General features: G+C 51.4%; 2 protein-coding genes across 5 annotated transcripts; one reads left to right on the forward strand and one right to left on the reverse strand.

The window, feature by feature from the left end:
- The first annotated feature begins 331 nt into the window (after nt 1-331).
- LOC131502427 (long-wave-sensitive opsin 1) lies at nt 332-12,841 on the forward strand. Of its 4 annotated transcripts, XM_058713170.1 has the most exons (7): nt 820-955; nt 1,520-1,663; nt 4,857-5,153; nt 7,394-7,562; nt 8,570-8,735; nt 9,881-10,120; nt 12,578-12,841. In XM_058713170.1, the coding sequence occupies exons 3-7, from the start codon at nt 4,922-4,924 to the stop codon at nt 12,686-12,688; spliced, it is 918 nt and encodes a 305-aa protein (XP_058569153.1). In that variant the 5' UTR covers nt 820-955; nt 1,520-1,663; nt 4,857-4,921; the 3' UTR covers nt 12,689-12,841. The 4 variants fall into 4 exon arrangements, with proteins under 4 accessions (XP_058569152.1, XP_058569151.1, XP_058569153.1 ...); XM_058713169.1 differs by lacking the exons at nt 820-955; nt 1,520-1,663 and adding an exon at nt 332-499 and having other exon boundaries at nt 8,557-8,735; XM_058713168.1 differs by lacking the exons at nt 820-955; nt 1,520-1,663 and adding an exon at nt 333-499.
- Nucleotides 12,842-13,135: 294 nt separating this feature from the next.
- TEX28 (testis expressed 28) lies at nt 13,136-25,985 on the reverse strand. Its single transcript, XM_058712749.1, is given in 6 exon segments — nt 13,136-13,408; nt 13,918-14,053; nt 24,618-24,899; nt 24,901-25,053; nt 25,055-25,347; nt 25,950-25,985. Coding segments are annotated over 6 exon segments (1,173 nt in total).

Raw genomic sequence — 25,985 nt, forward strand, 5'->3', positions numbered from 1 at the left:
CTAACCCACACGTCAATGTGGAAAGGCCGACACTAGGGCCCAGATGGCCTAAGCGCGAGCACCACACAGTAGGGAGGAAAGCGCACGTAAACATCAGCGAGGGCCCGAGGCAGCTCCTGCAGCCACCTTAGCAGGAGGGGGACTCCGAGTGGGTTCCCAGAAAAGCCTCTGAGCCGCCCTCGCAGGCTCACCTTAGGAGCCAGGAGGCAGGGGGTGGGGGAGGGGGAGGTCTAAGTCCCGGGCCCAATTAAGAGATCAGGTGGGGAAGGGTTTGGGAGCTTCTAAGGTGAGGAAGCCCCGGCTGATCCCGCGGGCTGCTATAAAGCGCCGTGACCCCCCAAGCAGCGCCAGGGCTGGCAGGCACTGGGGACAGGGCTTTCCGGAGCCATGACCCAGCGGTGGGGCCCCCAGAGGCTTGCAGGCGGGCAGCCGCACGCCAGCTTGGAGGACAGCACCCGGGCGAGCATCTTCACCTACACCAACAGCAACACCACCAGAGGTGAGCAAGTGGGCGCCGTGGAGGCTGGACAGCCCTCCAGGGACACCAGGCCCGAGTGGCCATGCGGAGGGCCGCTGGCCACCCACCCGCCAGGAAAGCTCTCTTCCACACACGTCAGCAGCGGCCGAGGTGGTCCTTCTCCCTTCACCTTCATGATGCCATGAAATTGGGGGGGGGGGGGGGACAGTCCTTTCTGAACACAAAAGGACACCGTAATATGCAACTTGGCTTTCCAAACCACACAGGCTTCCCAGACCTTTTGCGAACCACTGTCCCGGGAATGCTCATTGACTCTTTCCTTGCGGTCCCGTGCCGCTAGTAAGCACCCGTTACGTTCAGTTCTGGCATGTCTCTCTGGCCGCACCGCCCTGGCTTCCTGGGAAAGAATCCAGCTTGGACTCAGTTTTGCACCTCCCAAAGCCAAAAGGAGGCAAACAGCAGGTGGCCCGGAGGAGGGTAGGTGCCTTCTCCAACCTCAGGGTCGGAAGAGACGGGAGTGGCCGTCCTGTCCAACTCTGCCCCCCGGGGCCTGCAGACTTTGGCTGCATGTTCTTGGGGAGGGGACTCGCTTGGCTCCCAGGGCAGCCTTTCCGCTGGGAGGTGTCCCAGGAGAAAGGGCTCGGGCCCAACAGACACCTGAAACATCCGCGGAGGCGGCCCGAGTTATGCCCTGGAAGTGCGCCAGTCCGAACGCTTTGCGTGCAAGCCTTGCAAAGAACTGAGGACGTTAGTGACCCCCTGCCCCTGGCCCCCCTTCCCCGGTCCCTCCTCCAAACCAAAGACCACCCCATCTGTTCCTTCAAGGACGTCTCAGGTGCCATGGTTTCCAGAAGCCACACCAGCTCCCTGACAGCCAGGGTTCCCAGGCCAAACTAATTGAGAACCCTCAAGTTTGCCCTGACCTGATTGTTCTGTCAAAATGTCCTTGATGGCGACACAACAGGGCCCTCCCTGGAGGCCCCTGGGCCTTCACTGATGCCTGAGATTCCTTTTTGTACATTTCCCCTGGCAAAATTCAAGTATCTAGCAAACTGGACCCACTCCTGCTGATTCCTGGAAGCAGGTCTAAGACATGACACCATTCCGTCTGTAAATCTTCAGTATACACCTGTAAGAGGAAAGGACTCTAAAACATAAACACAATGCCACTGTCACACCTATAAGGTAACATTGCCTTGATATTATTGAATCTCTTAACCAGTGTTGAACAAAAGGTCGTACATTTTTTTTTTACCTTGCTTGAATCAGGGCTCCGATAAGGTCCACACGCTCAGATCGATCATTATCTCTTTTTGTCCTCTTTGAAGTCAGGGGCTCCCTCTCTACCTCCTTGTAATTTATTTGTTCAAGGGAATGGGTCGTCTGTCCCCGGACCCCTCCACTTTGGACTTGCTGATGGTTTCCCGTGTGTGGCTTCCCATGCCCCTTCCCATCTTGTTCATCATTATGTGTCTGTAAATCAGTAGTTGATCTGAAGATCTGCTTAGAGGCCAGTTGGATCGGTTTTGTGTTTGGTTGGATCTCCTCACCATCAGGAGGGTGCCCCTTTTTCTGGGGTGTTGGCAGCTGCTGACCTCAATGCTTGGACCCACGAAACCGCTGGGGGTTGCAAAATGGTGACATTCTGACTTCCTCACCCTGTCTTCATCTATTAGTTGGAGTCCTTGGATAGACTGAAACATTCCCTCATCTACTCTTGGCTTCCCCAGGGACACAGAGTGTATGGGAAAGGCAGAAGAAATGCTTCTTCTTTCCTTTTATTTCTCCCACTCCAAAGTAATGACTTGGTTTCCCAGTGGAGCCAGTTGGGTTTGACCTCTGGGTCTCTTTTCTCTCCCACTAAGAATCCTGTTCTCAAGGGCTTTGGGTAAAAGAATTAGAATATGATTCAATTACTCATTTGCTTTTTATCACACAAACTCACAATGGTCTCAGAGTAATGACACTGACACCGCCATCAACAACATGCATACCCAAAACTCAACATTTGGACAGGTCTTTTCGTCCTTAGGGTCTATGCCACCAGGTTCGAATAGTCAAACTAGTGCCCTTCCAAGTCGTTTAGAACAGTCCCTCTCTGTGTGATTATGCCTCTGAGTGGATATGCATTTAGGTTCATTTGTTTTATTTTTGATTTTCAGGGATTGCTTTTTAAATTTTAATGTTGTTTTAAAATCGTGTAATAAAATATTCACAAGGTTCCGAATTAAAATCTAGAGAAGAAGGTATATTCACAGAAATCTTGCTTCCTCGCCTGCCCCCACACCCAATTCACTCCCTCCCTGAATTTCTTCAGAACACCTTCCCCCCGGGAGTTGACAGTGATACCCTTGTGGTGCCCACTTCTTTATGAAGTTGGTCCTGGAGAGTTCAGAAGAGAGGGGCAGGCTGGAACACGGGCTCTGCTTGCGCCACTAGAGGACCCTCCCCTGTGACCTCCCACATTCGGAGCAGTCCATCCCCTCCCCCACTGTGCACAGCCCCGTCCCTCTTGTCCCTGCCCTGTCCAATTTGGACTTGGCAGACTGTCCGGGAAGGATGCTCTGGCTGCTTCGTTTTGAAATTGTTCAAAAGCTGGAGCGTTCCGTACACCTCCCAGTCCCAGCTGCTGTTCTCGGACTAACCCGCTGTAGTTTCTGGGCAAGACCCGTTGGCAATTCGGGGTCCTCTGTTCTCCGGTCTATCAGCAGCCCCGTGGTTTCCTCCACTTCCTTCTGTACAGAAACTGATAGCACGCGGGCCTTCGGTAGTCAGAGGTCTGTCCCCAGGGGGCCTGTGCCACCTAGCATGGCTGTGGGCATTGCTGATGGGTTTCCAGGAGCTCCCCGTGAAAGCAATGAACAAAGCTCACGCACAGGGTGCTGGAACATCACGGGTGCTGTGGGGGTCTGGTTGTGCTGGGGGCGATTGGCATCTACCCCAGCCCTCCTAGCCAGGGGACCCAAGAAAGCCCTACTCTTCTAAAACTAGTTCGAGCTGGGCTTTTGTGGCACACAACTGAAGTGTCCTGGTAAATGTGGGGACCCTGCGTGGATGCTTTCCTGGGCGTCATAAGGCTTTGGTACATGGCGGCAGGCACTGGCGTATCATCCCTTTAAGTATTTTGCCAAAAATGATGGTGGTAAAAAAAGTCCTTTAGCACGACAGGTGTAGAGCCGCTGCGTTGTAATAAAGGGGAGTTACCCTTCCTTTTCGTTGCGTGTGTTTCGTAGGGCGGCTGTAACAGCACCACACGCTGAGTGGCTCACACAAGAGAAACTCCTTGGCTTACGAGGAGTCTGAGGTCCGGGCGTGGGCCGGGTTGGCTCCTTCCGGTGACTCCGAGGGAGAGTCCGCTCCGGGCCTCTCCTCCGGTTTCTGGCTCTTCCCGGCCATCTGCGGCGTTGCTCGGCCTGTGGAAGCATCGCCGGATCTCGGCCTTGATCTTCACGTGACCTTCTCCCCGTGTGCGTGTCTCTGTGTCCAAACTACCCCTTTTCGTGAGGACCCAGTCCTACGGGATTGGGGCCCGTGCTAATGACCGCACGGTAACTTGATCATCTCTGTGCAGACCCCGTCTCCAAATAAGGTCCCCTCCACAGGTCCTGGGGGTCACGACCCCGACATGTCGTTCTCATGGGGGGACACAACTCAACCCAGAACTCATTCATTCATCCATTTTCTGAGCACTGACTGTGCATCGAACCTGCCACATGGGATACGACGAGACGCGCGCGTGGGTGGCTCCAGTACAGTGTAGGATGTCACACAGGTACACTGAGGTGGCGGTCCCAAGGGGCTGAGTTGACACTCGGCTTAGGAATCCGGAAAGGCTTCCGGGAAGCAAGGCCATCCGAGCTGGGCTTTACGGTATGGGAGAGAAGAGGACCGCGGTGCAGGGGAGAATGTGAGCAAAGGTCCCATGACAGTGAGGCATGCAGCAGTCACGGGAAGCAGCGCGGCGGGTGCAGGGGTTTGAGGGAGCAGAGGCCTGCCCACGGCACCCCAGAGGGCCAGCCCGTGTACGGGGGTGGCAAATCCGATGGGGGGTGATACCCGGCATAGCTGGTGAGGAGTTCGGCTTTGTTAAGTTCAAGGATGCCTGTCTGGCGGGCCACGGCCTCTGCTGTGAGACACGGATGCCTCACAACATCCATGAGGTTCCAGCACTCCATTCCATCACAACACGGAAGGTTGTTCGCAGGCGGGCCAAGCTAGAGGGAAAGAGCTGGTTGCAAAGGCAAGGGTAGCGGGCAGGAGGGCGGGAGGGTTAACGCGACACTCTGACGAGGAAGGGAGGGCGGGGTGGGCACAGCTGTGCAGTCGGGTAACGCCGATGCCCAGCTCCTCTCCCCGCGCTGTACCTCCTGCCTTCTAGGCCCCTTTGAAGGTCCCAATTACCACATCGCGCCCCGATGGGTGTACCACGTCACCAGCGCCTGGATGATCTTCGTGGTCATTGCGTCCGTCTTCACTAATGGGCTTGTGCTGGCAGCCACCATGAAGTTCAAGAAGCTGCGCCACCCTCTGAACTGGATCCTGGTGAATTTGGCGGTGGCTGACCTGGCGGAGACCATCATCGCCAGCACCATCAGCGTCGTGAACCAGATCTACGGCTACTTTGTGCTGGGCCACCCCATGTGTGTCCTGGAAGGCTACACTGTCTCCTTGTGTGGTAAGCTAGCCAGGGCCCTGGGCTCCGGGAAGACCCAGCCTGCCGTGTGTAAAGGAAACATTCACGCGGCACCCCCCGGGTGTGCCCACAGTGCGCATTTGAAGGGAGACAGACCTGTAGGGGAACCTGGGCCGGGGTCATCGTGGGGGGGTGGGTTGCAGACCAACAAGTGGGCATCCAGAGTGCCTACCCTGAGACAGGCCGGTCTAGGGCCACGCAGCTGGCATAGGAGGAGACGGACAATCCCAGAACAATGTGGGAAGGAGGGCTCCGGTCACCCCAAACAGAAGTTCCACTCAAACTGGGGATGTGTGTTCTTTCAGCTCATCTGTGTCAGCTTTTCCCAGAGAAAGCAGCGCTTCCCGTTAGAGCTTTTGAGATCCTGAAACTAGATCTCAGATCCCGGTCCCCATCACTCACATCTTTGTGGGCCTGGGCCCTGCTCAGGCCAACCTTGGCAGAGAAGAACCCATGTGGGGGGCACCAGGAGCATACGATCCCTTCCCCGAGGCACTCCCGAGTCCCGGAAAGAGGGGTCCCTATCCCAGATAGTGAGCACGGGGCGCCATCCGCCCCCTCAGAGGACCGTGTGCAGGAGGAGACGAGGGAGCACCCAGACGTTGAGTCAGCGAGATGAGAAGGGAGCTGGGCCGAGGTGGCCAAGGAGAGCAGGGTGCAGGCGGCAGCTGGGTGGGCAGAGGACAGGTGAGCATTGGCCGGTGGCCGAGCGGACTATGAGGCCAGGCACACGCAGGGGCGCGGACTTGATTCCGGGAGGCGGAGGCTGGCGGGAGAGACCCGGGAAGAGGCCGAGTGAGAGAGCAAAGGCCGTGCCCGCAGGAGCACGAGGGAGCTACCCCTCCCACAGGGCCGAGGGCTCGAGGCTGGCCTGCCTCCGGGCCCCCAGCCATCACACCACTGCTCTTCCGTTTTAAGTTTCCCAGGACCACGGGGTCTCCAATCCTGGGTCCTGAGCACCCACATCTAACTCGGGTTCATCCAACTGCCACCTAAACTGGTCTCCAATTCAGATTCTGAGAGGTGGACGTGAAGAGGAGGAAAAAAAAAAAAAAAAGACGCTAGGACAGCCAGGGCCTGGGGAAGGCAGGGGGACCCTGGCTGCAGGTTTGAATTGCTACTGCGCATCGGTGAAATGGGGGCAGGACACAGGGGCAAGATTGAAATGAGCACATCGGCCCCTCATATCCCTGTGAGGTAGGTGCCAACACGAGGCCCACACACTGTACAGGGCAGGACGCCGCCCCCCGCCATATCTAACTGCCCCTCGTTTTACAGATGACGGCCCAGCGCTCTCCCAAAGGTATAGAACGGCAGTGACCAGGGAAAGCCTGCGGACCCCTCCTCAGAAGAATGTTTGCCAACATGCACAATAAGATCCATAGAACTACAAAGGAGTCCCATGATACCGAATATAGTGATCAAAGTATTAAATATTAATGAGTGACATAGTCCTTCACTAAAATTATGAGTAAATGCATTTTTTAGAAGTATTGATGACACCATTCTTTATTAAAGTATCAAATAACCGGATCTGGCCCGACAGCCACTGAAATTTCAAAGTGGTAATGAATATGGTGATATAGGGAAGTGTCTGCTGCCTCTGTAAAGTGACCAAGTCACAGGCACTGCTAATGCTGCCATGCTCATAATGGAAGGCGATGCCAAGGGTCCATTAGAGTTTTTAGTGGAAAAAAAGCTGTCCTTTTACCCGCCCCAGTTAATGGAGCCCTAAACTCTGCCCACAGACCTCCAGTGTCTAAGCAGGGCATGGAGACATGATCTCCACCTGCCGGGGGGAGGGCAGCAGTGGGAAATCTGGAAGCCTAGGTGAACGTGCATATGGGCCGAAGGGCCACAGGTCACCGGACACGTCCCGTTTCCTTGCCCTTGGCTGGGACCACAGCACCTCAGTGTGGTCACGTGGGGCATGCATGGCCATCGGGAGTTGCGTCTGCATCCGAAGAAAGGCTGGTGGCCAACTAGGAGGAAGACAGGAATCGGGGTGTTAGAGGCCCAAGAGGAAGGAATGGGGAAAGAGGGTGTCAGACAAATTGACCAAGAGGTCCACTGCCCCCTGGAGCTAAACACACTTTTTGGAGAATTAGGTTTTTCACATGGGTGGGGAGGATGTCTCTTGATCCTAAAAGCTATCGGCTGGTCTGGGTGGAAGAAGTGATGTTGGAGGCTCAAAGCCCTCATCTGCCTGCTCTCCCCTGCAGGGATCACGGGTCTCTGGTCCCTGGCCATCATTTCCTGGGAGAGGTGGCTGGTAGTCTGCAAGCCCTTTGGCAATGTGAGATTTGATGCCAAGCTAGCCATTGCGGGCATTGCCTTCTCCTGGATCTGGGCCGCTGTGTGGACAGCCCCGCCCATCTTTGGCTGGAGCAGGTAAGGAGGCCAGTATGTCAGGCATGCAGCTCATTTAGGACAGACGGTGAAGGACAGCGGGGAGGGTCAGACACATGACTCCATTTGTAACCGTGGGGTCAGTCGCTTCCTGTTTCTGGGCCTCCGCGGCCCCATGACTAAAGTGAGGATGGACCCGATGTCCCTGTGACCCCCTTTGAGGGTGCGGTGCCTATGAACATATAAATCTGCCTGGCTGCGACATGGAAATAGGTCCTGTGATCTCTGAGCCTCTGGAAAGGTCTGTTTCTGCCAAAAAGGAACGGCTCATGGGTGCACACAGAGAAAGGCGACAAGCTCAAGCCACAGGAGCAGCTATAAGTGAAAGCAGGGCCGTCTCACCCACTCTGCCCTAGGCCTACGTCTCGCACATTCTCAGGGGCTTCCCTTTCAGAGGCTTCTTGGGTTGTAGGTACACCTGGGCCCATAGGTCATTTGTGTCTTGGCCAGGCTGCTTCTTTGCAGGCTCAGATGCTATATGTATTTTACCACAATAAAAACACAAGGGGCTATAAGACCAGTGAAAACGTTCTGGAACTAGACAGAGGTGGTGGTTGCACAATACTGTGAAGGTGCTGTCAGATTGAATAGCTCGCTTCAAAAATGGTTGATGAGGGGCACCTGAGTGGCTCTGTCAGTTAAGTGATCTCGGCTCAGGTCATGATCTCACGGTTCATGAGATCGAGCCCCATGTTGGGCTCCATGCTGATAGTGCAGAGCCTACTTGGGATTCTCTCTCTCCCTCTCTCTCTGCCCCTGCCCTGCTCATGAACACACACACACACACTCTCTCTCTCTCTCTCTCTGTCTCTCCAATAATAATTAAATAAACTTCAAAAAAAAAAAAAAAGGTGAATTCATGCAATGTAAATTTCACCTTAATTAAAACAAGCCACCAATCGTCCTCCCCAAGTCAGTGGCATGCCTGGACTGGGGGGCCCCAGGGTGCCCTGCCTGCATCAGGACAGGCTGCCAGCACTTCTCTCCAGGTACTGGCCCCACGGCCTGAAGACATCATGCGGGCCCGACGTGTTCAGTGGCAGCTCGTACCCCGGCGTGCAGTCCTACATGATCGTCCTCATGATCACGTGCTGCATCATCCCCCTCAGCGTCATCGTGCTCTGTTACCTCCAAGTGTGGCTGGCCATCCGAGCGGTGAGCCCCCGAACTCTCCTGGCTCTACCCCCTGCCGATAGGATCGTGGGAGCCAAGGACACTTAGGCTGGGACAGAGAATCTCTCTCCTGCCCTCAAAGCAGGCCTGAATCCTCCAATTCCTTTGGGGCTGTGCCTGCAGTCCTGGCTCCCTTGTCCTTGTCCCTACACGATATGAAGGGACCGTCCCCAACTTCATGCTCCCAATAAGGGAGCAGAGCCGCATTTCTTCCGTGACCCGGGACGGTCCTCCCCTGGGTAGAAAGCCTGCCTTTCCCGGGGAGTGGAGAGCAGCCAGCCAGATCCGCAAGTGAACCCTGCAGATCAAAAGGTGCTTTTGAAAAGCTGCCACCAGAGTGACCTTGTCCCCTTCATGGGGCTGTGGGGCAGGCCAAGGAGTGGCTTCACATGTGCCATGTGCCACCCAGACCCGCTCTCCACTGTCCTCACTGGGAAGTTGACCCCGTCCCTGGCCACTCCTAGCCCTCTACGTAGGCAGCCCGAGTGAAGGCCACAGGCTCCCTGCCTTCAGCCTGCAGTGTGCCCCCACCCTGCTTCCTCCCCCAACCCCGCCGGTGATCAGGGATCAGAAGCAACCTCACCAGCTCCCACAGGTGTCCAACCATGGCTTGGGCCTTGTTAGCTCGGGGCTGTGTCCCTGCCCGCAGCAGACAGTGTCCAGCCTCTGTGTCTTCCCCCGATCCGCCCCTCAGAGTTAAGCATGGGGGGGCGGGCAGGAAACACGCTGATAAGGGACCGGGCGAGGCTAAGATGGCCTCCTTAGCTCCTTCCCAAACTCCTAACGGGAGCCAGGCTAAGCCAAGAGCTTGGAAGGCCCTTCAAGGCCATCTTCACCAGGGCAGGCTCTGTGCTACCTCAGAGCCTACACAAGCTCCATCAAGGCCGGCCCGGTCCAGCCTGAGCCAGGCTGCGGGCTCACTCAGGTGGGAGCTGGCCGCTGGCCGCTGACCTGCCCGGGGTGGGCCCATCTCCTCGTCTCCATGACTCCACGTCCCCAGGCCACCTGTCTCTCGCCGCCTCCCTGACTCACGGCCCAGGCAACGGCAACACGGAGCCCTCTGGATACAGAGCCCCGAAGGACTCTCCCACGCACCGTCCCCAGGCACGAATCTCTGTCTCCCCCAGGTGGCAAAGCAGCAAAAAGAATCCGAGTCCACCCAGAAGGCGGAGAAGGAGGTGACTCGCATGGTGATGGTCATGATCTTCGCCTACTGCGTCTGCTGGGGGCCCTACACTTTCTTTGCGTGCTTCGCCGCTGCCCACCCTGGCTACGCCTTCCATCCTCTGGTGGCCGCCCTGCCGGCCTACTTTGCCAAAAGTGCCACTATTTACAACCCCATCATCTATGTCTTTATGAACCGGCAGGTAAGTCACACCGTTGGCAGAGCAAACTAGGAATTTACCCCCGGAGAGCCCAGCGATGGCTCCTGCCTGGAATCATGTCGAGGGGGTGCCTGTTAATGACCTCCAGGACAACGACCAGAGAAGGCTCAGCACGTGACCTAGCCCCAGCCAGCCCTCCCCGTGGATCGTGTCGGAGTCTTGGCCCGGCACAGCGCAGTTGCGCACGTTGCTGCTCTCCCGTTCTGTCGGCCTCAGGGTTGTCCTGCTGCTCACACCCGAAGGAGCGCCCGAACGTGTCTGCATTGACCCTGGCTGTGCCCTTCCCACTTTGATAGGCACAACTGTCCTCTCAGTCTTCATCTTTCCGTTTTTAAACCCTAACCCCAATAAGGACGCAGAGAGGCCCTTCTCGGCTGCACCCGCATGAGGCTTTTGCGACTTTGTAGGTTAGTTCGAGGGGGCCCGCTGTGGTCCCGCCCGAGGTCTCACCAGACGGTAGCCGTCATGGGCCAGTATACTCAGCCTCAGCAGCAAATTGCCTGTGACTCCTAGATCCCTCGGGAGGTTACAGGTGACCGCTGAGGCTTACCATCTTCCAAGCACAATTTGGCTTCCTCTTCCTTGAATCCATCAAATCTACTTCACTGAGATGCAATGTGTGACTTGATGGTGACCAGAAAGGTCCAGGGGCCCTCGCAGGGGCCTGGCATCGTGCCAGACCCAGTCCCCATTCCTTCCAACTAGCTCTTCTGTCCCTTCCCCCCCCCCCCTTCATGTCACAGTTGCTCCAAGGCCCCGCTCAGTCTGGCCTGGCCCTTGGCTCCCTGCAGAGTTCATTAAGCACGCACTCTTTCTGTAATGTTCAGGCATTAAGTAGGACACAGTTGATCCCCCGGGACTCCACTGTTGGCAACTCAATACCTAGAGTGTCTTTGTAGCCCTGACTCCTGTTTCCTGGTTCATGTGAGTCTCTTTTTAGGTCTGGCTTTTGCTTGTGGAACCCTAGGCTCTCTTGCCTTGTACTTGTACTTGTTTACTTGAGTCTCCATTCTCCCCTCCCCAAACTGGCCCTCCTAGACAAGACGTCTGCACTTCTGGACCTCTCCAGGCTTTTGAAGTTTGCTTTCACCCTCTCCACATTGTTATCCCTTCCTGTTGCGTCCTGAGAGAATTATCTGTAATGGAGCTCACGAGGGCAGAGAACGTTGCTCTTTTTGTCCACTGCCGATCGCCCTGAGACAGTCTGGCACACGGTGGACACTCAGTAGGTAGATGTCAAATGAATTCCTCAGCTAAGTCAATTCTCCCATTCAGTTCACTTCTTGTGTTACTGATTTCCGTAATTATGTGTTTTATTTGCGAGGGTTTTGATGTTGGAGGGAGCTGGAGGTGGTCAAGAATAGGCCTAGAATATACAGGAGATGCCCCTCGTCTGCAGTCTCAAGACATTGGGGTTATCCCAGTGATGATACGAGGTATAACTTGAGAAATGAATACATTACAAATCTCTTTATAGGGGAAATGCACTGGGGCCCTCTTGGTGCCAGAAGATTCTCTTGGCTGTAGACATGAAGTAGTAGCTAGACTGTGGTCTAACTAGTGCCTGCGTGGCCTCAGAATCGACGGGATAGAAACAAGATGACAATCACATCCCTTTTCACTAAAACGCCTCTGAGTCTCTTCCCAGACATTCTGGAAATGGGTCGCCCTATGCATGGGCCCCTTAGTTGGCGTCCTCTTTGGTCACTGTATAAGTTTCCTGGGGCTGCCATAACAAAGTACCACAAACTGGGGCGGGGGGGGGGGGCGCTTAAAACAACAGAGATGTATTCTCTCCCGGTTCTGGAGGCCAGAAGTCCGGGGTCAAGGCGTGGGCAGGGTTGTTTCCTTCTGAGGGCTCTGAGGGCAAATCCGTTCCCATCCGTCTCCTAGCCTCCGGTGGTGGCCAGCGGTCCTTGGTGTCCCTTGGCTCCTAGACAAGTCACCCCGATCTCTGCCTTCACCTCCACGTGACCTTCTCTGAGTCTGTGTCCAAATTCCCTTCTCATAATGACACCAGTGGTTGGATTAGGGCCCACTCCACTCTAGCATGACCTCATGGCAATGTATATCTTCATCACATCTGCAAGGACCCTATTTCCAAATAAGGTCACATTCACAGGCTCTAGGGGTTAGTCCTTGAACGTAGCTTTGGAGAGGGGGGTGTGGTGTTACAACTTGACGCACAATAGTCACCATCAGAGTCTAAATTCGATGGCTCAGATGAGCGAGCAGTCAGGAGCAGACCATCCCCATGTGCGAGTAACAACCTCAGGTCTGTTCCAGTCTCTGCACGGGACTCTCAATGGTAGCGGAGAAGGTGCTCAGTCATCAAGGTGCCCCCTAATGAATAGCCTCCTCAGAATTCCCCAAGAACGACCTTTAGCACGGTATGTGGGCCCTTTCCGCTCTGCTGAGTAGCGCTTTCTGCCCCGCCAGTTTCGAAACTGCATCATGCAGCTTTTCGGGAAGAAGGTTGACGACGGCTCTGAACTCTCCAGCGCCTCCAGAACGGAGGCCTCATCTGTGTCTTCGGTGTCACCTGCATGAGTCCCTCCCGGCTGTGACAACAAAAAGGTCTGCTTCCTACCGGAAAACGTAAACCCTGTCCCACACAACGGCACTTTGGCCACCCCCCCCCCCCCACCCTTTGCCCCTTCTCCTCCATCCCCGGGAAATAAAAGTAGTTTCTCTTTGCCAAAACAACAAAGTTGCAGAGGCTCCTGCTGCAGTCTGGGGACACCTGAGCCTCCGAGGGTTCGGTCACGGGGTCACGAGAGGGCATGAGGGGGATAGAGACGAGAGCAGCACCACGCTTCAGGGGCTTTAATATTTCCCAAGCCTTGTGTCTGCAGACGGTACAGGAGGATCACGAAACAGAAACGTGAGGCGGGCTGGTGGCAATGGAGCCGGAAAGGGAGGTGAGGGTGGCTGTCTAGGGAGGGCTGGCTGGACGCCCTCAATGCCCAGAGGGCAGCCTGAGATAGCCCAGGCCCTCTAAGGCCCACCTGCTAGAGGCTCGGGCTCCTCGGAACGCCGCCTCCATCTGGAGGGGACCCAGGCCTGCCGGTCTGTGGCGGACACGGCGCGTCGCTTCTGCCAGGCCGGGGACCCGAGCCCGATCAGCACGAGGGCGGCGCAAGTGTGCGGGCCGGAGCTCAGCTGTGGTGGGGGGCAGGCGCACACGGTGCAGATGAAGGCTGGGAGGACGGTGGCCAGTGCGAGCGCCGTCCCGGGAGGGTGTGTGCGTGTCCGGTGACAGCGAAGGGCCTAGCTGACTCGGCCACGCTCCGTCATCCAGTGTGGCCTGGGACCGAGAACCCGGCGGCGCGAGAGCTGGCCAAGGACGGGAGTGGGGTCTGACCCACTGAGTGGGCCCGACCGTCACAGGTGAGGGAAAGCCCTCCCCCGTGCTTGCTAACCCAGGGTCAGAAGCAGGGGCGCCCAGAGAGAGCTCCCTGCACCAGCAGAAGGCGCCCCCCTCCGCCGAGGCGCCCCCGCGGGCGAAAGCTGCGAGGCCCCAGTTCCCACATGAGCCGGCTCGGGGCAGGGGCGGGGGTGCGGCAGGGACACGGACACTAAATGTTTCCAGCTCTGTGGCAGATGGGTGAATCGCAACTGAGCCGTCAGCGGGGGGGGGGGGGGGGGGGGGGGGCTGCCTGAGGACCGGCCCCTTGCCTCAGATCGCAGGCCATCCGGGTGGCTCTGCTCATTTGCCTCTCTCATCCCTGTCCTTCTCATGGGCCCTTTCTTTAAAAGCTCCCCCGCGAGTTGCTCACCCATATTTCCTTGGCTCCCTCGTAGGACAGATAGGCCATTTTCTCTTCAGCACGGGCCAGATTCTGTTCGAGGCGGCAAATGTCATCCAGGTACCCCTGGACGTGCTCATTCACCTGTTCTTCCACCGACGCTTGTCTTGGGAGCAAAAGACAAGGGGACTACTCCCTGAGCACTCTGCCCAGGGGTTGTGCTGGCAAGGAGCAGTCCCACGTCAAGACTAGACTTGGGTTCGGATCCCACCTTCCTCCTCTCTCCTCCCCCAGGTCTGCCTCAGAACACCAGAAATGCACACCAGTCACACACATGCTGGTATTCATACACCTTTCATGTACAGATCCTGTTTCACAATGGCTTCACAAAACTAGCCACAGACTAGAAGTTGTAGAAAGGAAAATCTGAGTTATCCATGCCTGCTATTAAATCCCATATAAATTCCCAGCATCGGTGTTTGGCAAGCAGTAATCATTCCATAAAAGCCTGTAGAGACAGAAACAGATGAGTGGTTCCTGGCAGCTGAGGGTGGGGAGAGAATGGGGAGTGACTGCCAATGGGATGGGGTTTCTTTTTGGAGTGATGACAACGTTCCAGAATGAGACAGCAGTGACAGTTGCGCAAGTCTGCGAATACACTGAAAACCACTGATCGTAAATGGGTGAATTTTATGGGGATGTGAATTAGATCTCAATAAAGCTGTTATTAAAACAAAAACAAAAAATTGAATTGTGGCAGTGGTCGTACACCTTAGTAAATCTACGAACGGTCATTGAAACGTATAGTCACGATGGTGCATTTTATGGCACGTAACTTATATCTCAGTAGACCTCTTAAAAAACACAAACAAAACATCACTAACCAGTTGTTTATGGCTATGTGTGGAAGTTGTAAAAGTATAAAAATACGTATGAAAAAGATAAGGGCCCAATGAGGATAGCGAGACGGGTGGAAGGGGAGGGGTTGGGAAGGGATAAGGTGAGAGCTTCAAGTGAACCTTCTAAAGTTTTCTTTCTTGGGGTGCCTGGGTGGCTCAGTTGGTTAGGCATCCGACTTCAGCTCAGGTCATGATCTCGTGGTTTACGGGTTTGAGCCCCGTGTCGGGCTCTGCGCTGACAGCTCGGAGCCTGGAGCCTGCTTCCGATTCTGGGTCTCCCTCTCTCTCTGCCCCTCCCCTGCTCGCACTCTGTCTCTCTATCTCTCTCTCAAAAATAAGCATTGAAGTTTTACTTCTTAACAAAATAACATTTGAGGCAAATTTGGTAAATGTTAATTAAGATTTGAGAAAGCTGAGGGTGGGTATACAGTGTTGACCGTGTTATCCTCTACATTTTCCCTGGGTTTGGAATATTCCATAATTTAAAGAAACTTTGAGGCTCTTCATTTGGGCACCAGGAAGGATGGCCCAGAGGACAGAGGCCATGTGGCTTTTAGCACCGTCACTTGGGGATGAGCCACGGAACGCTTGTCCCGTGAGTCGGGGATGGTGATGCTGGAGAAGCAGAAAGGCACTGGAGACACAGGATTGCTGGGGCCTGCTACCCTGTGGAAAACAGGGCAATGGAGGATGCGGCCGATCAGTTCACATGGCTCTGGCGTGCACAAGAGCCTAAGCAATGGTGCTGTCGCGCAGACAGGGAATATGAGGCAAGGGGGTCGGTTTGGTCTCGCTTCAAGGACTTGACTGACACCCCCATGGAGATGTCCCCCAGGCATTTGCTGAAAGCCAATTCATCAAGAGCTGGTCCATAACAGCATTTCAAGGAACATTCCCTTGATCTCTGCCCTGCTCCCTGTAGAGAAGAGAGCAGACTGACAATGCCCACAGAGAGGGGGAGGCAGTAGAGTGTCCACTTGAAAGGACATTTCCCATGACTGTCTTTCTATTTACATGAAGGATTCAGACACAAGAATGTTCAAGATATTAACTATGTTCAAGTATATATTAATGAATATATATATATATATATATATATATATATATATATATATATTTGTTTATTTTTGAAGTAGAGAGAGACAGAGCATGAGCGGGGGAGGAGCAGAGAGAGAGGGAGACACAGAATCCGAAGCAGGCTCCAGGCTCCGAGCGGTTAGCACAGAGCCCGATGTGGGGCTCGAACTCACAAACCATGAGATCATGACCTGAGCCGAAGTCAGACGCTTAACTGAGCCACCCAGGCACCCCTCATGAATATACTCTTCATAGATATGAAGTCAAGGAATAGATCTGCCATTAATATATTTATAAGAATTTACAAACATATTCTTAAATGAATTCTTGAATAGAGTATTCAAGAAGAAAATATTAATTCACAAGGATATTCTATTAGTCTCCCCTTGTCTCTGGCCCCCAGGCTCTTTGCCCTCTGGCAACAGCATCCTGGCTACGACAGAGCTGACTCCCTTCCCTGTTCCTCCCTTAGTCAAGGATCCTCTCCACCCCACTCCTACAGTTGCAGAGGCAAATGAACCACTCTATTTTTTTTTTATCTCAACTTCTATTTAAATTCTAGTTAGTTGACATGTATGGTAAAATTAGTTTCGGGTGTAGAATTTAGTGATTCATCACTTACATATAACACCCAGTGCTCATCACAAGTGCCCTCCTTAATCTCCATCACTCATCTAGCCCACCCCCACCTCTCTCCATCAACCCTCAGTTTGTTCTCTGTATTTAAGGATCTCCTATGGTTTGTTTCCTCTCTCTTCCCCCGCCCTTCCCTTATGTTCAACTGTTTTATTTCTTAAATTCCACATATGAATGAAATCATATGGTATTTGTTTTTCTCTGACTTATTTTGCTTAGCATAATACTCTATAGCTCCATCCACAGCACTGCAAATGACAAGATTTCATTCTTTTTTATGGCTGAGTAACATTCCATTACATATATATATGTATATACATGTATGTGCATATAGACCACATCTTCTTTATCCATCCATCAGTTGATGGACATTTGGGCTCTTTCCATACTTTGGCTATTGTTGATAGCACTGCTACAAACATTGGGGTGCACATGCTCCTCTGAATCGGTATTTTTGTGTCCTTTGTGTAAATGCCTAATAGTGCAATTGCTGGGTCGTAGAGTAGTTCTATTTTTAACTTTCTGAGGAACCTCCATACTGTTTCCCAGAGTGACTGCACCAGTTTGCATTCCCACCAACAGTGCACGAGGGTTCCCTTTGCTCCACATCTTCACCAATATCTGTTGCTTCCCGAGTTGTTAATTTTAGCCACCCTGACAGGTGTGAGGTGGTATCTCATCATGGTTTTTTTTTTTTAATTACTTTATTTATTTTGAAAGAGAGACAGAATGAGAATGAGTGGGGACAGAGGATCCGAAGCAGGCTCCACACTGACAGCAGAGAGCCCAATGTGGGGCTCAAACTCACAAACAGGGAGATCGTGACTTGACCAAAGCCAGATGCTTAGCCGGCTGAGCCACCCAGGCACCCCTCATCATGGTTTTGATTTGTATTTCCCTGATGATGAGTGATGTTGAGCATCTCTTCATGTGTCTGTTAGCCATCCGGATGTCTTCTTCGCAAAAATGTCTGTTCATGTCTTCTGCCCATTTCTTAACTGGATTATTTATTTGGGGGATGTTGAGTTTTAGAAGTTCTTTATAGATTTTAGATAATAACCCTTTATCAGATATGTCATTTGCAAATATCTTCTCCCATTCTGTTGGTTGTCTTAGTTTTGTTGATCGTTTCCTTCATTGTGCAGAAGCTCTTTATCTTGATGAGGTCCCAATAGTTCATTTTTGCTTTTCTTTCTCTTGCCTCCAGAGATGTGTCTAGTAAGAAGTTGCTACAGCTGAGGCCAAAGAGGTTGCTGCCTGTGTTCTCCTGTAGGATTTTGATGGTTTCCCATCACACATTTAGGTCTTTCATCCATTTTGAATTTATTTTTGTGTGTGGTGTAAGAAAGTGGCCCAGTTTCATTCTTCTGCATGTTGCTCTCCAGTTTTCCCAAGACTATTTGTTGAAGAGACTGTCCTTTTTCCATTGGATATTCTTTCCTGCTTTGTCAAAGATTAGTTGACCATATAGTTGTGGGTCCATTTCTGGGGTTTCTATTCTATTCCACTGATCTATGTGTCTGTTTCTGTGCCAATACCATACTGCCTTGGTGATTACAGCTTTGTAATACATCTTGAAGTCCAGGATTGTGATGCCTCCAGCTTTGGTTTTCTTTTTCAGGATTGCTTTGGCTATTCAGAGTCTTTTCTGGTTCCGTACAAGTTTTAGGATTGTTTGTTCTAGCTCTGTGCAAAATGCTGGTGGTATTTTGATAGGGATTGCATCAAACGTGTACATTGCTTTGGGTAGTATGGACATTTTAACAATATTTGTTCTTCTAATCCATGAGCCAGGACTGTTTGTCCATTTCATTATGTGCTCTGCACTTTGTTTCATAAGTGTTCTGTAGTTTTGGAGTACAGATCTTTCACCCCTTTGGGGAGGTTTATTCCCAGGATCCTATGGGATTTGGTGCAATTGTAAATGGGATCAGTTCCTGGATTTCCTTTTCTGCTGCTTCATTATTGGTGTATAAAAATGCGTCTGGTTTCTGTACATTGACTTTTATGTTCTTGACTTGTGTATTAGTTCCAGTAATTTTTTGGTGGAGTCTTTCGGGTTTCCTACATAGAGTATCATGTCATCTGCAAATAGTGAAAGTTTGACTGCTCCTTTGCCAATCTGGATGACTTTGATTTCTTTTTGTTGTCTGAGTGCTGAGGCTAGGACTTCCAGTACTATGTTAAATATCAGGTGTGAGAGTGGATATCCCTGTCGTGTTCCTGAACGTAGAGGAAAAGCTCTCAGGTTTTCCTCATTGAGATTGATATTAGCTGTGGGTCTTTCATATATAGCCTTTATGATGTTGAGGTGTGTTCCCTCTATCCTTCCTTTGTTGAGGGTTTTTATCAAGAATGAATGCTGTATTTTGTCAAATGCTTTCTCTGCATCTATAGAGAGGATCATAGGATTCTTATCCTTTATTAACATGGTGCATAACATTGATTGATTTGCAAATATTGAACACCCCTGCAGCCCAGGAATAAATCCCACTTGATCGCAGTGAATAATTATTTTAATGTACGGTTGGATTTGATTTGCTAGTATCTTGTTGAGAATTTTTTCATCTGTGTCCATGAGGGATATTGGCGTGGATTTTGAATCAAGGTAATGCTGGCCTTATAGAAGAAGTTTGCAAGTTTTCCTTCCATTTCTGTTTTTTGGAACAGTTTGAGAAGAATAAGTATTAACTCTTCTTTAAATGCCGGGGGGGGGGGGGGTGGGCACCTAGCTGACTCAGTTGGTTAAGCATCTGACTCCTGGTTTCAGCTCTTGGTTTCAGCTCAGGTCATGATCTCACAGTTCATTGAGTTCGAGCCCTGCATCAGGCTCTGTGCTGATGGCTCAGAGGCTGGAGCCTACTTCAGATTCTGTGTCTCCCTCTCTCTCTGCCCCTCTCCTGCTCGTGCTCTGTCTGTCTCTCTCAAAAATCAATAAACATTAAAAAAAATTTTTTAATAAAAAATAAATAAATGTCTCTAGTAGAATTCTCCCAAGAAGGCCTCTGGCCCTGGACTTTTGTTGGGAGATTTTTTGATTACTGATTCAATTTCTTTGCTGGTTATGGGTCTGTTCAAATTTTCTATTTTTTCCTGTTTCAGTTTGGTAGTTTCTATATTTCTAGGAACTTATCCATTTCTTTCAGATTGTCCAGTTTGTTGGCATATAATTTTTCATAATATTGTCTTATAATTGTCGTATTTCTGTGGTGTTGGCTGTGATCTCTCCTCTTTCATTCATGATTTTATTTGGGTACTTTCTCTTTTCTCTTTGAAAAGTCTGGCTAGGTGTTTTTCAATTTTATTAATTCTTTCAAAGAACCAGCTCTTAGTTTCATTGATCTGATCTACTGTTGTTTGTTTGTATATTGCTTATCTCTCCTTTAATCTTTATCGCGTCCCTTCTTCTGCTGGCTTTAAGCTTTATTTGCTATTCCTTTTCTAGCTCCTTTAAGTGTAAGGTTAGTTTGTATATTTGAGACTTTTCTTGTTTCTTGAGATAGGCCGGTATTGCTATATACTTCTCTCTTATGACCACCTTTGCTGTATCCCAAAGGGTTTGGACTGTTGTGTTTTCATTTTCATTTGCTTACATGTATTTTTTTTTTTTTACATCTTCTTGAATTCCCTGGTTAACCCACTCATTCCTTAGTATGTTCTTTAACCTCCGTGTATTTGCGGTCTGTCCAAATTTTTTTCTTGTGGTTGACTTCAAGTTTCATAGCATGTGGTCTGCAAATATGCATGGTATCTTGATATTTTTGTACTCTTGATCTTGATCTTTTTGTACTCATTGAGGGCTGATTTGTGCCCCAGTATGTGATCTATTCTGGAGAATGTTCCATGTGCACTCAAGAAGAATGTATATTCTGCTGCTTTAGGATGAAATGTTCTGAATATATCTGTTAAGTCCATTGGGTCCAGTGTGTCTTTCAAAGCCATTGTTTCTTTGTTGATTTTCTGCTTAGATGATCTGTCCATTGTTGTAAGTGGGGTGTTAAAGTCCCCTAGTATTCTTGTATTATTATCAATGAGTTTCTTTATGTTTGTTATTAATTGATTTATATATTTGGGTGTTTCAAGTTGGGGGCATAAATATTTACAGTTGTTAGATCTTCTTGGATAGCCCCCTTAATTATGATATAGTGCCCTTCTTCATCTCTTGTTACAGTCTTCAGTTTAAAAAATCTATTGTCTGGGGGCACCTGGGTGGCTCAGTTGGTTGAGTGACCGACTTTGGCTCAGGTCATTATCTCACAGTCCGTGAGCCCAAGCCCTGCGTCGGGCTCCATGCTGACAGCTCAGAGCCTGGAGCCTGGTTTAGATTCTGTGTCTCCCTCTCTCTCTCTCTCTGCCCCTCCCCTGCTCATGCTCTGTCTGTCTCTCTCTCTCAAAGAATAAATAAACATTAAAAAATTAAAATCTATTTGTCTGATATAAGTATGGCTACCCTGGCTTTCTTTTGACGTCCATTAGCATGATAGATGGTTCTCAATCCCCTCACTTTAAATCTAGAGGTGTTTTGGGGCGCCTGGGTGGCGCAGTCGGTTAAGCGTCCGACTTCAGCCAGGTCACGATCTCGCAGTCCGTGAGTTCGAGCCCCGCGTCAGGCTCTGGGCTGATGGCTCGGAGCCTGGAGCCTGTTTCCGATTCTGTGTCTCCCTCTCTCTCTGCCCCTCCCCCGTTCATGCTCTGTCTCTCTCTGTCCCAAAAATTAATAAAAAAATAAATAAATAAATAAATAAATAAATAAATAAATCTAGAGGTGTTTTTAGGTCTAAAATGAGTCTCTTGTAAGCAGCATACAGATGGGTCTTTTTTTTTTTTTAATCCATTCTAATACCCCATATCTTTTGATTGGAGCATTTAGTCCAGCAAATGGACCGCTCTAGAAAATGCTCTTACAAAGACAACATGACGACCGGCCAACCAAAATGCCCCCCAAATCTTCCAAAGCTGTGAAGGCCACCCTTTGTAATACAAATTGTCCTAAACATCATTGTTGTTGAAGAAAAGTATATCCTTTTTTTAAGTTTATTTTATTTTGAGAGAGAGAGAGAGAGAAAGTGTGCGCAGGTGAGGGGCAGACAGAGAGGAAGAGAGAGAATCCCAAGCAGGCTCCACACCCAGTGCAGGGCCTGACAGGTGCTTGATCTCATGACCGTGAGATCATGACCTGAGCCGAAATCAAGAATCGGACACTTAAGCGACTGAGCCACCCAGGCGCCCTGAAGATGAGTTTATTCTTGATCATACCTGAGCACTGGCTTTTGGCAAACTGAGCTAGAAACTAGTGGCCTGCAACTTGAAGAAGTCTGAGATGAAGAAACAAATGTAGGAGAGATCAAGCCCTGCAGGTAGGGTGGGGTAATGCAGCAGGGACCGAGTAGGTCCTCCTGAGCAAATGTGCAACCACATGCGTCCTTATAGGAGGGAAGCAGAGGGAGCTTTTACACACAGAGAAGAGGGCCATATGAAAACAGAGCAGAGAGAGATGTGAAGATACTGGCCTTGAAGGTTGGAGTGATGTGGCCACAAGCTAAGGTCCCGGCAGCCACCAGAAGCTGACGTACAAGAATGTCCATAGTAGCTTTATTCATAACAGCCCCAACCAGCAGCAGGCGAACAGGTAAACTAACTGTGGTGCATCCATACAGTAGAATACTTCTGGGCAAGAAAGAGTGATCTATTCCTATGCACAGCTTGGATGAATCTCAGAATATTACACTGGGTGAAAGAAGACAGACATAAAGGACTATATACCGTATGATTCCATTTACATGAAGTATCCAGAAGAGACAAATGCAGAGAGACAGAAAGCACACTGGTGGTTACCAGGGGTTGGGGTTAGGGGAATGGGGAATGGTGGGGTGTTCCTCTGGAGTGATGGAAATGTTCTGGAACCAAATATAGGTGGTGGTTGCACAACACTGCGAACGTACTAAATGCCACTGGATTGCACATTTTAAGATGGATAATTTTGTTTTGTGAATTTCATCTCAATTCAAAAACAGAAAAGGGGCACCTGGGTGGCTCGGTCAATGAGCATCTGACTTCAGCTCAGGTGATGATCTTGCGGTTCGTGAGTTCAAGCCCCGTACCAGGCTCGCGGCTGTCAGCACAGAGCCCGCTTTGACTCTTTTGTCCCCCCTGCTTCTGTGCCTCTCCTCCACTTGCACTCTCTCTCAAAAATAAATAAAACATTTTAAAAGTGGTTAAGAAAGGAAGGAAGGAAGGAAGGAAGGAAGGAAGGAAGGAAGGAAGGAAGACCTCTTGAAAGGAAACATTTACCTGTGAGAAGTGTCATGGGACTTTTCAGTTTGAAATCTCAGTTTGTGACATGCCAGAGGAGACGTGACAATCACAGGGGCTTGGGTGGTGACCGTACAGGTATGAACACCAGGTGACACTTTACTGACTTCAACACATAGGTCATGTCTACATCTAGCTCACATAAAGGTTTTTTAAAAGATTGGAAGGAGACATATGTTTTAAAAAATTCAATGAATTCCTGTGTCCCCTTCACCCTAGATTAGGAAGCTACGTGGCCAGGACATGTTGACATGCTCTCAGGCTTGTGCCTCTCTGAGACTCCATTTCCCCATCTGTAAAGTGGGTCGCTGAACACCACAGGTGACAATGCTATTTGCTCCCTGCTGTCACTGTTATTATATAAAGTCATCTCCCGCCCATTCTCCATGTCTCCTGGCAAATCGGAGTCCTACAGACCTGCTTTGTTGCTTCTAATGTATATTTATCAAGATAGGCTAACTGCCATGGCCAACAAGTGGAAAATCTCGGTGGCTGAACACAACAAAAGCTTACAGCACACTCCTATCACAGTACAACGGTGGTGGGGGTGGCTGTTTCAGAAGTGCAAGCATGTAGAATTCACAGGGAACCCAAGGGAGGGAGGTCACCCTGCTCCCCCGCGCTGCAGGCACATCCTGATTTGCTAAGGGGTTAAGAGCTTATGGGAGCACAACAGTCCTGTTGGCCTGGCGGTATGGAAACTTATGGGGATATGTGTCACTGCCACTGGGCTCTAGTCTCGCTGTATATAAATCCAATCTTGGAAATGGTATTTTGACAAAGGGGTTGCCATTAAGAGTCCCAAGAGTTGGGTTTGGTTGCCCTGTCCTCCAAACATCACACCCAAAAGAAACTCATAATTCTGATCGGCGCTCTTATTTGACACTGTGCTGCCCTGCAGTAGTTTTGAGGCATCCCCCACAGACTTGTCAAGCAGTGTAAATGCAGGTAACGCTTCCCTGTGAAAGCAGAAGAGGACTGATCCCCAAGTGCCTCTTTCCCCACAGACACACAGGTGCTAAGAAGGGATGGCAGAGTTCTCACTTTACTGGGAATCTTGGGTCATCCATGTAATACCTCCCTCTCTGGCCAGGCTTTGGAAGAATTAGAGCTAATGCAAAAACCAGATGCAACAGACTGCGGGGACCAGGGGAGAGAATGTGGCACCCCTGAGGGCCGCTAGGACCCTCAGAAAGGTCCAAATAGGAATAGTGCGGGTCCTCGAGAGACTGTGCTTGCCTTTCCCCCCTTATTTGTGAGCCCTGGTCTCACCTTAGATGAAAATAAGTTTGACCCGCCACACAGCGGGGAGAAAGCATTCCCCAGAAGGCAATCATTTTCAGAAGAAATAGCCCCAGCTCAGCCATGAGCACAGGTGAAGGGATCGTGGCAGGTAGGGCATCCTGTTTCACACATTATGCTCACAGATGGGGATGGGCAGGACCCCTCCCTGACCCATGACGGGCGCCCGCTGGGCTCACCGCCACCGCAAGTGTCTCCCACCACCACAGGCAGAGCCTACAGCTTCTGGGATCAGCTGGCGAGACCCTGAGCTGGAGCCCCGTTTTGCCAGGAGAGGGCCCTGGTGGGCACACAACAGCAGGCAGGGGACGAGCCCTCTCCACCACGGGGCCCAGGGGCCCGAGAAACACTGACCAGCTCCTCTCCACCTCCCCCTCCCCGCGACCCTCCAAACCCATGTCCTTGCTTGCCTCCACTCTCCCGGCAACAGCCCCGGAGGCGGGGCGGGGGGGTGGGGGGGGCCCCGACCCCACAGCCCAGGCTGCAGCGGAGGGGCCACCTCACCTGCATTTCTGTTCCTGGAGGGACGCCAGCGACACCTGCAGGCCCATCAGACGGCTCTCCTTTAGGCTCGGACAGGACACCTGGAGGCTGAGGTGGAGCTCCCTGACTTCTCTTAGGTCCTCCTTCATCTGTCGCCACAGCAGTTTTCGCTGCTGGGCCGCACGCTTTGTCCCCCAGGACTTCCCCGGCCACAAAGCTGGGAAGTGGCTCGCCAGGGGCAAGTGTCTGACGATATCAGACAGGTCGGTGGACAGGCAGTCTTCCCCACCTGGCCTGGGAGACTGAAGACAGGGCCTTCTCGCTGGGCCGCCTGCAGTGGCACGGGCTGCTTTCAGCCTTGGGCGCTAAGCCCTGGGGCTTCCAGCCCCCCTCCAGCCCCTGCAGCTGCCGGTGGCAACAGCAGAGCCTTCGCTCTATCTGGGCAATGGTGGCAGAGGCGCTGGTTCACCTTCTCGAAGGCCTGCCGGATGTGGGGGGCGTGGTGCCGGTTGGCTTTGGACACCAGCTTGAGGTAGCCCACAGTGTTCTCGTCCCGACTGGCCTTCTCCAGTCTCCGCTGCTCTGAGAGGTAAAGGACGCGGTGCTTGACACTATCCTGTAAGTTCTGGGCCAGCTCCCCATCTGACAGACAGGAATGGCCCCTGGGGGAGCCGTCCTCGCTGGATGAAAGGGACCCACACGAGGAAACGTCGGAGAGAATGGCCGCACTTGGGCTCTTGGTATATTCTGCCTGCGTCGGAAACAAGGAATGGTTAACAGGTACTTCTGTGAGCTGCAAACGGTACAAGTGGACCTACTGTCGTCTCACTCTGTAATAATACTCAGCTGCAAGCACAGGTACTTACATATGCAACATTTGTGCACTCAAGACGGGCCCAACACAGACTGGAGAGGTCAAGTTCAACTTCCGGGCCCCTCTCCCTTTCTTTTCAGCACCCAGTTGTTGTTTTTTTTTTTTTTTTTTTTAAGTCCTCTCTACACCCAATATGGGGCTTAAACTCAACTCTGAGATCAAGAGTCGCACACTCCTCTGACTGAGCACCTGACTTTTTGCTGTATGAATGGACCTCGCTAGAACCCTCAGGTGGCTAGAATCCCCCCCTCCACACCTGTCTTGTCTGTTCTTGGACTTCTTCTCTCCCCACAAATACCAACTGTATTGGTGTAGATCTCATCTTATAAAGTACGTAATGAGCTCATTCCCATCAACCCACATGTTTTATTATATTGCTACCGCCAGCAGATCGAAGAGGGAGGCAAGGAGATCTGCATCCTGACGAGTTCATTCCTTCATTCGATCATTCATTCAACACACACTTCCTGAGCACCTACCATGTGGTACAGAAGCCAGACACATTCCTTGCTCAT

This window comes from Neofelis nebulosa, chromosome X (genome assembly GCF_028018385.1).
Source record: "Neofelis nebulosa isolate mNeoNeb1 chromosome X, mNeoNeb1.pri, whole genome shotgun sequence".
Classification (NCBI taxonomy): domain Eukaryota; kingdom Metazoa; phylum Chordata; class Mammalia; order Carnivora; family Felidae; genus Neofelis; species Neofelis nebulosa.

Coding starts and splice junctions, on each gene's coding strand:
- LOC131502427 (XM_058713168.1), top strand. CDS start 388: ATGACCCAGCGGTGGGGCCCCCAGAGGCTTGCAGGCGGGCAGCCGCAC. Junction 5,154..7,393: donor CTACACTGTCTCCTTGTGTG/GTAAGCTAGCCA, acceptor TCTCCCCTGCAG/GGATCACGGGTCTCTGGTCC. Junction 10,121..12,577: donor ATGTCTTTATGAACCGGCAG/GTAAGTCACACC, acceptor CTGCCCCGCCAG/TTTCGAAACTGCATCATGCA.